Consider the following 14027-nt stretch of genomic DNA (forward strand, 5'->3'; position numbering starts at 1 on the left):
AATTAGCCTGAAATGCACATAATAGTTCCACTTTAACTGCTGATCTCAACTTCATCTGGATCTTCTTCAGGTGCATTTATTTAATGTTTTCTGCATTGTCTTCTTCCTGTTTCTCTTCTTCTCTGATATGCTGGCTGTGTGTCAGCTATACAACTCAACACTGCCCCCATGATTTCCAGCGGCATTGCTTCAGTTTCTGCATTGACGGACAGCTAAGCTCCTTGAAAACAGGTCAAATGAGAATGTAAACGATGCAGGAGGCACAGAAAACTGTCCATCCGCCTGTGTTACCGTCTTCTGCATCGATCCTAAAAAGGCTTTCAGAGTGCAGTGAAAAAGAAAGAAGTTCTGAGTAGGATGAGATTTAGGAAGGTTGTAATTAAAGTTATGTGTGAGCTGTGCACATGATGAGGCTGGATATGTGATAAATTCATCAGATCCCAGCAACGTCGGCCTCAGATGGTGTGCTGAAAAACCTGAAAAGAAAAAGAAAACTAACAAACTTTCTGGGAAATGAAAACTGAACATAATAACTCTCTTGCTGCTTTTATTATAAATACATTCATTCAGTCTGAATGGGAATATATCTGTTCATACAGATATATTTTCACATTATGTTGTAAAGCAGAAAAAAAATGAAATGTCTGCTTTGTATTTCCTGTCGCGTCGTCTGGAAGAGAGTCTTGCCATTGGTGAACAGAACCACAAGGCCGTGTGTGGAGTTTCATACCAACTAAGCTAAACTCAGCCTTTCCGTCATCTTCATGCTCTGCTCCACTTGCTCCTTAGCTATCATTTCTTTCCCACTTTCTCCTAAGATGACCACCTTTCCAATTATTCTCACCCTGACAGATGTTATCAATTTAGGCTGTGGCCCAGAAACCCTACTGAGGTCCCAGACAGAAGATTAAAACTGAAAAGCAGAGGTGAGGGGTGTTGTTAACACGCTGGGGAGTGAGAACGCTATGGGTAATAAAGCTGCTGACCATCCCACTTTGCAGAGACCGGTCCTTTCTGCCTGGTCTGTGCAGATCTTGTTGCTCCACAGATCTTTATTCTCCTTCATTTGCATCATTTCCAAATCAGCAGCAGATGAGAGCGGAGATGCATCGGTGGGCTTGAAATAACACCATTACTTAAGTAGAGATGAGAGATGTGAGTCTGTAATCCCTGTGTGATATTAGAGTTTATGTGTTGCTGCCTGAGGGCTTATATCTGTCCAGTGTACGGTATATAAATATATGTACAGACATATCAGTTTCAGATTGTGCATCATCAGTGTTTTACCTGCACGCTTGCTGCTGGGATGAAGAAAGCCAGGGAGGCGAGGCGGCGGTACGTGTGTGATTACACACTCAGAGAGGGAGCAGAATGAGATAGGATGATGGTGTTTCTCTGACTGTTACACAACTCTGAACATGAACTGGTCAGAGGGTAAATATAGAGCTGACTGTGGGAGGACTGCACAGCCAGCACTTAGTCTCTGATGTGAAGGAAAAAGGATGGATGGGGAGATGATGCATTCGTAACAAAACAAAACGCAACAAAACCAAAAGAACGGAGAAAATATAAATGCAAATGCACAGACATGAGGTCAGAAAGGGTTTATTGTTGCAGGGATTGTATGAAAAAGTTCTTTGGAGAGTGTTACGTTCTACCTCATGCATGTCTGCTGAGCGTACTGGGTTCTTTGGGACTTCGTTGTGTTTTCTTCTGGGCTACATTTAGAGCCAGTGCAGCAGCACAACATGCTTTCTATTGTCAACGTCTCCAGCTGAAGAACACATGGTTGAAATTTTGTTGTTTATCAGACAACATGCTGCAGTGGGCGGTGAACCTGTCTGTGCGCACCCTGAAAATCTGATCAGACATGATCCTGAGACATGAGATATGCTGAAATTTATTCTCATTCTTGTCAGGGTAGCACAAACAAAAGGACTTTTTGTCCCCGCCACCCTGGTTGGGGAGTTTTTGCAGCTGGTTGTCAGAGTGTGCACGGTTAATGTGGCCAAGTGTGAAGCAGAACTCCATCAGTTTTCCGATCCAACAAGGCTGAATGGATGCTTTAAAGCCGGTCTGTGCCATTTGATCCCATGAGGGATCAGTCCTGCAGGGTTTGAATGCATTCCTGCTTCAACACACCTGAATCAAATTAAATGGATTTGACAGCCTATCAAATTTTGCATAAAACACATTCAGCTGAGTCAGGTGTTGGAGCAGGAAAACAATGACAACCTGCAGAACTGGTAGGACTGGATTGCTACATACAATGATGGATGGCCGAGTCATTAGCAAACGGACCAAATTACACATAAACACTGCAGGAGATGGACCAAACTGTCTGTCCCTCGTTTGAGTCGCGCATTAAAGGTGGAGTATGTATGATTTTCAATATTTTCAAAATAAATTAACTAAAAAAATAACTACAAACATAATTAGATAGTTTTTAAAAAAACAAAACATGTAGGTTCCAGTCTGTCCATATTTGATGTGTTATTAAATTACAAGTTTAATTAATGACAAAGACCCTTCTTAAATGTTTGCCTACCAGTAAAAAAAAGTGCTTTTTGTCATTTGTCATTAATTAAACTTGTAATTTAATAACACATCAAATATGGACAGACTGGAACCTACATGGTTTTTTAAAAAAAACAAAAAAAAAACTAATTATGTTTGTAGTTATTTTATTAGTTAATTTTTTTTTAAATATTGAAACTCTTACATACTCCACCTTTAAGGCGTTTTTCAGCTTATCCATTTCATGTAGATGTTCTGTAGTTTTCATGCAGGGCTGAGTAAATATAATATTTTATCTGAGAAGAGGTGATGCCATTATGTGTCAATAGCTGCGTTTCCATTACAGTTTTCACAAAATTAATTTCTGAAATTTTCACAAATTACAGTTTTGATTTTTACATGTTTACTTTGAACGGTGTGTAACGCATAAGCAGTAATTCTTGTTATAAATTGTCCCACTAGAATCCACTTTGAGGAGGACGGAGATATGAAATGTTCCACATTTTTGAGTAGATATTTCGGTCACCATTCCTGCTGTTGCCGTTTTCATCAAAAGACAGAAAAAGTCCTCCAGAAGACATCCTTACTGGAAATGACCTGCTCACCTGACCTCTTACTTAATGTTTGATGATGTGTAAATAAAAAAAAAGTGTTTCCACATTTCTGTGAGAAACTTCTACATCAACACGTCTGAAAAACCTCATGAAAGCATAAAATGTTTTAGTTATATTTGAGAGTAAACTTAGGTGTTGCATTTACCAGATTTTTACAACAATATTTAGGTTTTGTCCAATTCTAGGTGGACTGCAAACATGAATATTATGGTCCCAGAAGGCAGAACTCTTTCTGAGCAACACAATTCCATGAGAATACTTCCCTGGACTACTTTCCCTGCTCATGAATAAATGTAATAAAAAGTTGTAAATAATAAAAATAGGACACGTCTTAAAACTCTGTGTGCTTGTATCTGCTGACGGCCATCTGAACCCGATTTAATGACACATTTATACCCTAAAATCATGTCACACTGCCATGATTGCCTTTTGTCTTTGGTAAAACGGGTGAAACCATCAGATTTATCTGCTGTGGTCAGAACAGAATCTGTGCCCATTAGATAATGCTGACTGGCCATTTATGTGTTATGAAGCATAAAATGAAATCATTAAACTGAATGAAATACAGCAGAATATCAATGTTCTGTTTAGAGCTGACTAATCTTTTTATGTACTCTGCCTTCACACTCGATCATGTCACATCCTGTCTGATCCGTAATTCACCGGAGCAGTTTTTCAGTGCGAGACCCCCCAGTAAGCAACAAAATGCACGACTAGCTCTACAAGTCTGCTGAAATCCAGGTTGTAAGCCGAAGCTTCAGGAGTGGCGATCAATATGCTGAACACTTCTAGCTTGGCACTTTGAAAGGGCAATTTGCTGTGGCTAATGGCTTCTGCTAAGATTTCAGGATCGCCTTCATGACTTTCTACTAACGCTCAGCCTGAATGATAACATAGCTAAAGTAGTCCCTTTACTCTCTTTTCTATTCCAGGCCATATTAATCCCCCCCAACACTCCCACCAAAAAGGCATGCTGCATGGTGTTCAGAGAAAGAAAGTGTTGCAGGGGAGGAGAGGAGTCAGGACGGGTGGGGTGGTCTTTTCCCACACATAAAAGGGACATAAAGACCCACTCCTTTTCTCTGGCAGAGATCTCTTTATCTGAAGCAAAGGATCTGTGAGAAGTTCACACTGTGTGCTGTGCAGAGTAAAAAAAAATAAAATAAAAAAAGCCCTTTCTTCTTCTCTGGTGCAATTAGTGGCAGCCATCGGTTTAATTCTACACCCTCATGCAGGCTGGTTCTGTCGTTTGTCAAGGACACAGTCGTAAAGTAAAGGCATTGTGGCTTAAAGACCGAAGAACACGGTCCACACGCCGCGTCTTCCTCAGCAGTTAAACTTCAGGAATATTCTTGAACTTCTGCACAAACGGGAGCAGCAGGAAACCCAGAATCCATCAGATGACTTTGACTTTTGTGTTAAAACTTCTCTCTGAATTCTGCTTTTTTTTTCTTCCCCTAGAGGGAGACTGAAATAAAAAAATAAAGAGCGTATCTTTATGACACTTTGTCACCACCATCATCATCATCATCATCATGGGCTGTTCCTGGCTCACCTTGCCAGCAGGCACCGACCGTGAGCTGAACATCGATCTGCGACGGGTGGATGGGCCAGTCGTCTGTCACCAGGTAGGGGTCGTAGGTGACTCCGTCCACGTACAGCGTCACTGCCGGGAACTCGACGTTGATGACGTAGTAATGCCACTCCTTGTCACATATCTGGGAGAGGAAAGACAAAGACAGGGGACATTAATAGCGTATATTTCTAGCCTTATACTCTAAATGACTGAATCTAGTCTGTGGGATTTTGCTGATTCGGCATTTCGCCTGAACTCTAGCTCCCTCTTACTTCCTGTTTCATTTAGAAGTTTATTCTCTTGTGTATTGTCTTGTTTACTTCCCGCTCCTCTGTTACACCTGGTTCTTCGTTGCTGATTCCCTCACCTGCTCCTCATTTGTCATCAGTCCATTAAATCATCTGTCACCACTGTGTGCAGCTAGTTTATCATTCTTCTCATCTGTGTCAGCCGTTTGAGTTCTCTGCTGAGCTTTGTGTTCGGTACTTTCCATCTCAGTTTCTTGCCTGATCAGTGCTTTCTGTTTTTTTTTACTCCTTTCACTGATGTTCATTTAAGTTTCATAAGAAGGGTATTCATAGTTTAGGATCTGGAAACTAAAGGAGCAACAACCTGGTACGTCAATCTCTGTATTGCAAGTTGACAGGAAGGACTCAAAACCTCTTCCTGTAGTCCATTCAAAAGTAGTCAGAGCTCAGACAAGTTCAGAGTTTTGTCAGACAGTTATTACTTTCTGATAAAAGGTACAAACTCCGAAAAGGCAGGCTGAACCATTTTAAATATTCATTTGTCCCCAGTTGCATCAAAATCTTAAATGTCTTTTTTGGCCGCATCTTTTATGCAATATCTCTGTTTGCGGCTACGCGGTCTGAGCGATAGCCTCATGTTTTATTCTTTTAGATTCTTGATCTTTATCTTTTTTCCATCATAAAACTGGTAAAGTGCAACTTTTGCTGCAATGTTGAATGGTTGTGTGTAAGTACAGTAGTCTCTTGTTGAGTTAATGTAACAGCCAGAGACAAATTTCTGTGTCTTTGGCTGTTACATTAGGGAAATGGGGAAATGTTCCCCATTTTGAAGCATAAAAAGATGCTATTCTCTGTGCTTATCTGCTAGCACAGAGATGACAAAGTGCATTGTACTGGATTGTTCTGCATTGTATTGCATTACATCCTATCTTCTCTTCTCTTCTCTTCTCTTCTCTTCTCTTCTCTTCTCTTCTCTTATCTTATCTTATCTTATCTTATCTTATCTTATCTTATCTTATCTTATCTTATCTTATCTTATCGCATTGCATTGCATTGCATTGCATTGCACTGCACTGGATCATGTCTTAATGCATGGTGTCATAATACATGGTCGTAACTAGTTGGATGGAAGTATTTCTAGCCTGTTCCCTTCACTGTTAACTGATCGTCTCCAAAACTTTGTATTCAACAGAAAAATGCTTTTTCTCTTGAATCCTCAACTCCTGTTCCCACAAATTCAATCGGTCCAAAACTGGACTACTGATGGAGTTTCTGCTGCCACCTAACAGACAATTCCAAAGATATAATGAGCGAAACTGGTGAAAAAAATACAAGCATTAGTGACGGAAACAGAGGATCAAATTACAGCCATTAAATCTATGTCGAGAAGCACATTAAGGAGAAGGAAGGAATGTACATATTTCACTTCTACCTGCTCTCTGCACGATAGAAGATCTCCAGAAAGAGCTTTTCAAAAGATATTAATGCCGTCCTTTCTGTTTTGTTAGTTCACACACACACACACACACACACACACACACACACACACACACACACACACACACACACACCGATGACCCGCATGGTTAACACCAATGACAGGTAATGTGAGTAAAACCGCGCCTCTCGTAGCTTCCAAACTCCCCAGAAAGCCAATCTTCTGGGATTCAGTGGGATATGTTGGAAGTGAGCCTACTCCACATGACCCCACCTCAAAGGTTCAATTGCTTATCTGCTAGCACCAGATTCTTCAGAACACTGTCAGATGTTCCTCGTCCACATCCTACTTCATTATGAGAATGACTCTACAACGAGCTCTGAAGCGTCTTTTTGCAGGCTTCTGTTTCCTTGTTGTGGTGCCAGCGGGGGTAGAGATGGCTGGAGAGGGGGCGGGGGTGAAGCAGAGGCAGCTCATCCTCCCTGCTTTCAGCAACTGTCTTTGCCAACTACTTCCTGTTCTTCGTGGGGATCCTGAGCCTCCTCCAGGAAAGGTGGAATTTATAATCCGAGTAACGAGTCCCAGGTCAGCGCTCGGGTCTATACTCAGCTGGGCATGTCATGTAAGCCTCTAAAAGGAGGCGTCCTTATCAGGTGCCTGCAACTCAGCTAGCTCCCCCGCGTGCAGGAGCATTGGGTCTACGTTGAGTCTCTCCCAGATTCCTGACCTCCTCACCACCTCAGAGGGTAATCCAGACCGCCATGCAGAGGCAGCTGCTTTCAGCCGCAGCGTTTTGATACAAGCCTGCTTCCTCATTGTGTTTGTTGTAGGAAAAAGAACTTAAAACAGATGAACACACATTCATTCTTGGCATGCACCATTAAAACGAAATGGTTTCCACCGAGCTAAATGCTCATTGAAACGAGTTAGCGCTTCACATGTTTGACCTCCAGTGAAACATGCTTGACTGCGGCGCTCTTCAGCCTGCTTGACTGTTTACCCTGCTTGACAGAGAGGTAGAGCCTCTCTCTGTCCTCCTCTTTTGGTGCTCCAGGAGTGCCAACACTCTCCATTGTCTCCCTCTCAGCTCCTCTAATACAACCTGCGACACCCTTTGAACGCTCAGCTTAGGGTTACCTCCCTGTCGAAAGAAGAGCTCTCCTCAGTCTGCTTATTAACACCAGCTAGCGTGGCAGATGGGAGATGTAATCTATGGGGCTCATTCTCCCTGTTTTGGAGGTGCAAGCTACAGCATCTGGCCTACTGATGATTATTCTGCACAGCTGCTTCACACACATGCAGCGTGTCGATCTGCTGAGACACTACTTAGAATCATTGATGGGGATAATCTGGTTATCCAGTCTGATGGTGCTGCAGATGTGATTGGAGCTAATGGGATTAACTTTGATTAGCTAGTTTGAATGTTAAGATATCCTTAAACACATACAAACACACAAGCGCTCATCTTCTGCAACTTGTAGCATTTTTCATGCCTTTTGTAAAGCTTATGTTTTTAATCTTTAGCATTCTATCAGCTGGCAACTTTTCCTCGACACTGTGGTTAAATCTCATTACTCAGCTGCCGAGTAATACAATTTATGTTCATTGGCATGCACATATAATCCCTCAGACATGTAGATGATCCTCTGTTGTGTGTTAGAACTGGTTGGTGTTCAGCATTTCAAAGCGGTCTCATGCCCATGTGGGATCTGGGTGCAGAGTGGGTGACTTCCACTTGCAGGCTTTAAAGGGGAGATGGTGTGGCGGCAGCCTGAGGTGAGGCTGTTTGGATGCATGTTTTAGCTGCAAGCTGATCATATTTTGGTGCATCTTTTAAATGTTCACCATTTTGAAGCATAAAAAGATGCAATTAGATGCTGAAACTTGCAAGCTATATTTAATGCAGCTGTTTAGATTGTTTGTTTTCCATCTACTATCATTTTGCTTACTAGTCATTGAGTTTAAATGCTAAATGTTAAGGTTTTAAATTTAACATTGATCTGGTTCTTACCAGAAGCCTGTTTGATGAAGCTGGATTTTCTCCAATCAAAGCAAGATTAAGGGTTAAACCAAGGTTTTCTCTACTATGATGCTGGTTAACTTCTTACCAGGATAAATCACCATGCTAATTTACACCTATAAAGCTTGTAAAGTACTTAATAAAATACATAAAAAGAAAGAAAGCAACTGAGGAAGAACTGCCTGAAACATCTGGGAAGTAATAACGTGAACAAAGTGCTGTCCGTGAGTATTGCCCAATGAAGTAACGTATTCATTCATTCATTCATTCATTCATTTTCTGAACCGCTTAATCCAATTCAGGGTCGCGGGGAAGCTGGAGCCTATCCCAGCTGGCTTTGAGCGACAGGCAGGGTACACCCTGGACATCTCGCCAGTCCATCGCAGGGCGAAGTAACGTGTTATCTAACAAATTACGCAACTTCCTGCTGGTGTTCCTTCCTGACTTTTGCTGTGGCAAATCTATTGTTTTTGCCCTGGATGATGGTTTAAATTCTTCTTATTTCTGAAGAATAATGGTAATTTCCTCCATGGTACAGCAGCTGCTCTCCACTCCTGCTACATCACCGTCGACTGATCGTGACTAGAAATACACTGAATTATCAGCTTCATCGTCGTGCAGAAAAGCTAAATAAAAGTTATCTTTGCACTGATAGCAACACAGAGATATTTGTGAAAGTACCAAAACAGTACATTTAATTGTAAATTCCTCTGGTGCACTATGCAAGACTTCGTGGTCGACTTAACCTGCAAGGTTCCTCTGTGAAATTAGTTTTTTTGTTGATATGCTGAGCTTGATCACTTTCACAACTTTAACATGCTATCTAAGATGTGTTAGCATGTAGCACTTAGATTTTTTTTTTTTTTTTTTCTCAGTTTCTATGTGCACTGCAGTGTTTGACCTTGCTAGGATGTTCCCTCTTGGAAAGATTGGCAGCTTTCTTGAATCTTTCCTTCCAGTGAATGATGTCTCTCATTGTCCAAAGTCAGACTTCAGGTTGTTTGGACGTGGCCGTATAAATCTTCCCAGACAGAGGAGCAGCAGCAGTTGCTTCTCTTAGATCACTGCTGATGTCTTTCCCTCTTCACGTTGTGTTCATACACACCTCGAAGCTGTAGATCAGTAAAATGCCAAAACGTCTGCTTTTACAGAGCAAAGAAAACCTATTTTTAATGTAATTATCACCAGGATTTAAATAAGTTTTCTTTTCTTGTGAGGTTTACTGTTAAATTGTTGGACTTCTCATTTGTGTGAAATAAGGTTGAATTTTTCTCTGAGGAAGAGGGAACGGTGGCTAATAAAACATTAAAAGACATAGTTTGAGATCAGTGTTGTGTTTTGTTCTTGTCTGCTGTTTGTGTTTAATACTGTTGGATTAAACTCAGCATTGATGCTGAATACTTGCAGTTATGTTGATATTTATATGGCAGAGGATTATGTAATTATCTTAGCATGCTTACTGTGTCTGATTGTGTATGTTGATGTAAGTGTGCTGCGTGATGCAACGGCTTTGTTATTTCGTCATAAACCATATTTTATTTTTTCTTTTATTAATGTTGTTTCAAGTGTGAGAAGCCATTAATAAAAAGAAAATAGAGGTAAACTCAGGGGACTAAACTGGAGCGGGGACACATGCATAAGTTTACAAAGTCTCCGTTTGAAGGGATTCTGCAGTGAAATGTTGCTGCATTGCAGTGAAAGTTCACTGTGTTTATTCCGCTTTTCTTTATGCTGGCGACCAGCTGTAACATCCTTCATCAAAGTAAGTACCAGACCCTGCGTTTTCTCAGCCGGTGATGCTGCTGCTGGTTAAAAACAAAATTTCACAAAGAAAAATGAACATATCCACGCATACAAATACGTAACTGTCCACCTTCTGCCTTTGTCTTTTTATCGTTGTTTTATCGTTTTCGTCTTTTCATCAAGTGGGTTTTGGGATGGCACCATTTGAAGGAAGACATGTTGCCATCTGTCAACGTTTCCGCACAGGGGCACGGAAATGGAGGGATGAGGTCAGATGGCTGAATGAAAAACTTGTATGTGAGACTGAAGCCTGTAAATTCATCAGTAAAACAAGACTTTAGTGTAAAATCCTACAGAACCATCCAGAGAAATATAGATATATATAGATATAGATAAAAGAGATACTTTTATCCAAAGCGACTTACATCTGAGAGATAGAAAAAACACAAGGTAGAGGACATTGTAGGAAGGTGCTGGTCAGACCGCTGCGAGCCCAGTTAGATGTGGATGTTACCATGGTGTGGGAGAGGCAGCACTTTATTTATATATTTATTTTTTTATTATTATCGCAGTTTGTTTTGGTTTTGAATATTTTTATATAAAGCTATTAAAACAGTTCTAAAACGTCTTCAACAAGCCACACTACAGGTAAGATCCGCTCATGTGAAAAAGAGCATGTCAGCCGTCTGAACCGGAACAAAGTGCAGAAATGTGATGTGTTGATATGTACAGCTGCAGATAAACAGTTACACACATATAGTGTGTCACAATTTCATCTTTTAAATGCAGAGGCAGCGATGGAAAAGCAAAGAAAAACTCAGGCGCTACATGTTTCAACTGAAACAGCTTCAGTCAAGAACTATAGATGATAAATATGCATTTTCATTTTGTTGGAAAAAAGTGACACAATTATGTGTCAATTTGATTGACTTATTTTGTTTATGTATTCATTTTAGAGTAGCCTTTTATGATTTATCTTTATATATTAATTTCTTTAATTATTTTATCAATACAATCTATTTGGTTTAATTTTACACCAATTGTCTTTATTTCTTCCATTTTTCCTGATATTTCCAGCATTGACATTGTTCTACGTAATTATAAATAATTTCAGGCATTAAAGGGTTAATAACATGACAAACTATATATGTCATGAGCTGCGATCTGCCTCGGATGTTATTTATTTCGTTTAAAGTTTTAGAAAGAACCGGATGTTTTTATTGAGTCCTTGCATGTAGAACATTAAGAAAAGAAAAGAGGGTGTACTTTATGAGATTACTGTAGATATTGTGGATTTTCCAGCCTGTACAAGGAGCTAACTTAGACACTACATGAATATTTATTGTTCAATCAACAGAAACTGCATAAATGTTTGGCATTTTGTCAGAAAAACGATTAGTGTTTAAGGGAACAGGTGCACTCGTATTCATTGGAGAACACCAGCTGGCCGTAGATGGAGTAACCGTTTCTGTGTGTGTGTGTGTGTGTGTGTGTGTGTATGTGTGTAAGTGAATGAGGTAAAATCTGCATCATCTAACCCAAGAGAATCACAATCTCCTTGAAGCTGAACAAAGTTACAGGCTGTGTGGACACTGATCTAAGTGACTGTACCTCTAATAAAACCAATCCACAAACAGATGTGTACAGTACATTATTGTGATATAGGGATGGGAATATTAATTCCTGGAGTCACTACTTTGATATCAGGCAGTCAAAATATTAGATTCAATGTTGTTTTGAGTATTAGGATACCAAGGCTGATAAAAAACATGACATATGTTTTTACCTCTGAGAGTTTTAGGCAATAAAATTACATGAAACACACAATGCAATGTATTCCTTTTGTGTCCCATGATTACAATATTCTGTCAGACGCTGTGATGATGCTGTTAATGATGACGTTTTCTTTCTTTATGCTATACTGGTTCAATGCAGGCTATTGCTGTTATAATTTATGCATTATATTACTTTTACATGTTATTTTACTTTTGATTTTTCATTCAAAAAGTGAAAAATCTTAAATTAAGCTGTAGATTAATTATTTATATTTAATCTTATGTTTGTTTGATTTACTTATCAGTGTAAATTATTTTAGCTTTAAAAGCATCTCTTATGTATTGATGTTCTGGAGTTTTACTCAAACTCCTTGTTGGCCTTGCATTTAAGGTTTAGATTTAAAAAGTTTATTTGAACATAATGACAAATATAAAATAAAAAAGAGAATAAAACATGACCACAAGAAAAAAAAACATTCAAAAGGAGTTATTATTTATATATATATATATATATATATATATATATATATATATATATATATATATATATATATGTATATATATATATCTATATATATATCTATATATATGTGTGTATATATCTATATATATATATATGTGTGTTTATATATCTATATATATATATATATATATGTGTGTATATATCTATATATCTATATATATATATATATATATATATATATATATGTGTGTATATATATATATGTATATATATATATATATATATATATATATATATATATATATATATATATATATATATATATATATATGTATATATATATATATATATGTATATATATATATATATATATATACATATATATGTATATATATATATATATATATATATATATATATATATATATATATATATATATATATATATATATATTTCAAAGATGCACTATTATTATTTTCCCTTAAGGGACCGGAAGTGTCAATATCGTTTTCACTATTGATATCAACATCAGAGTCTATGTCGATATGAGTATCAGTATCAGTTTTGGTGAAAAAGTACCATAGTTTAATGGTATTGTTGTGACAGGAGCAGTTTGGTATCACCCATCCCAATTGCAGTCACATCACTTCAACGCCATTAAGTGTCAACTTCAAAAACTTTGCATCTGAAGTTTGCCAGCTTTGCTTACTCATGAAAGAGAAGCATAAAGTTTTCTATTCCCCAAACCCTCCACTTTCCTCTGTCTCTGCCCAATGCAAATTGACAGATGGAAAGAATGAATGAAATAAATAACCACACAAACAAAGCAGAGGGAGGATTCGAAACAACCAGAGGACAGAGAAATGAAAGTGAAAGAGGTGGAGAAAGGAAACAACACACATCAAAGATCCTTCATCATCTCTTGGGGCACATGTTGGTGAGGAGAAAACAGAAGCGCTATATGCCCCCCCCCTCTATCTCACTTTCATTTCCTCTCTGCAGTTCACTTGCTCCTCTTTTCTTTGTTGCCTGTCTATCCATTAGAGCTTGACTGTGGGAGTTGTTGCCTCCAGTCCTCTGGAGTTGAAAGACTCTTGGAGATGTCGCCCAACCCAACATCTTAACTTCAAACAAGAGAGGGAGAGACGAGACAGAAAAGGTTATGAAAGAGGAGTTTGAGGTGAAGTTAGCTCGGAAGCTGGCGGTGCACAGAGATGACGCATCAAGAGGATAAAGAGGGATGGAGATGAATGAAAGAGATGGAGGAAAGAAAGACATGATTCATTATATGAGTCAAAGTCCAGTGAAATTTATTTCGAAAAGCACATTCAAAACAACCTCAGTTGACCAAATTAGTGCTCAGGACAGACAATAAAAACAACATCCGGCAACGATAAAATACACTCAAAGGAAAAGTATCAAAATAATGATAATGTAGAAAAAATTCTGTAAAAAGTAAAAGCTAAGCAATAAAGAGGTTTCAGAAAGCCAAGAAAACATGTCTGACAGGAACTAAAAACAATGTGGAAAAGATGGGTTTTCTGTAAGAGTGCAGCTTTGACCTGTTCAGACAAGCTGTTCCACAGCTGGAGGTGGGGGGGGGGGGGGGGACCCAGAACCCAGCCAACATGTC

General features: G+C 38.9%; 1 protein-coding gene across 1 annotated transcript in view; it reads right to left on the reverse strand.

Moving 5' to 3' along the window:
• LOC306760935 (calsyntenin-2-like) overlaps positions 1-14027 on the reverse strand; it is a gene marked incomplete at both ends in the record, with an annotated part of 361417 nt that overhangs the window by 45565 nt on the left and 301825 nt on the right. Inside the window, one exon of the mRNA XM_079246988.1 lies at positions 4687-4849. Within this exon, the coding sequence (XP_079103114.1) occupies positions 4687-4849 (163 nt within the window). The remainder of the gene's footprint in view (positions 1-4686; positions 4850-14027) is intronic.

The sequence above is a fragment of the Telmatherina bonti genome, assembly GCF_933228915.1.
Source record: "Telmatherina bonti genome assembly, chromosome: 9".
Classification (NCBI taxonomy): domain Eukaryota; kingdom Metazoa; phylum Chordata; class Actinopteri; order Atheriniformes; family Telmatherinidae; genus Telmatherina; species Telmatherina bonti.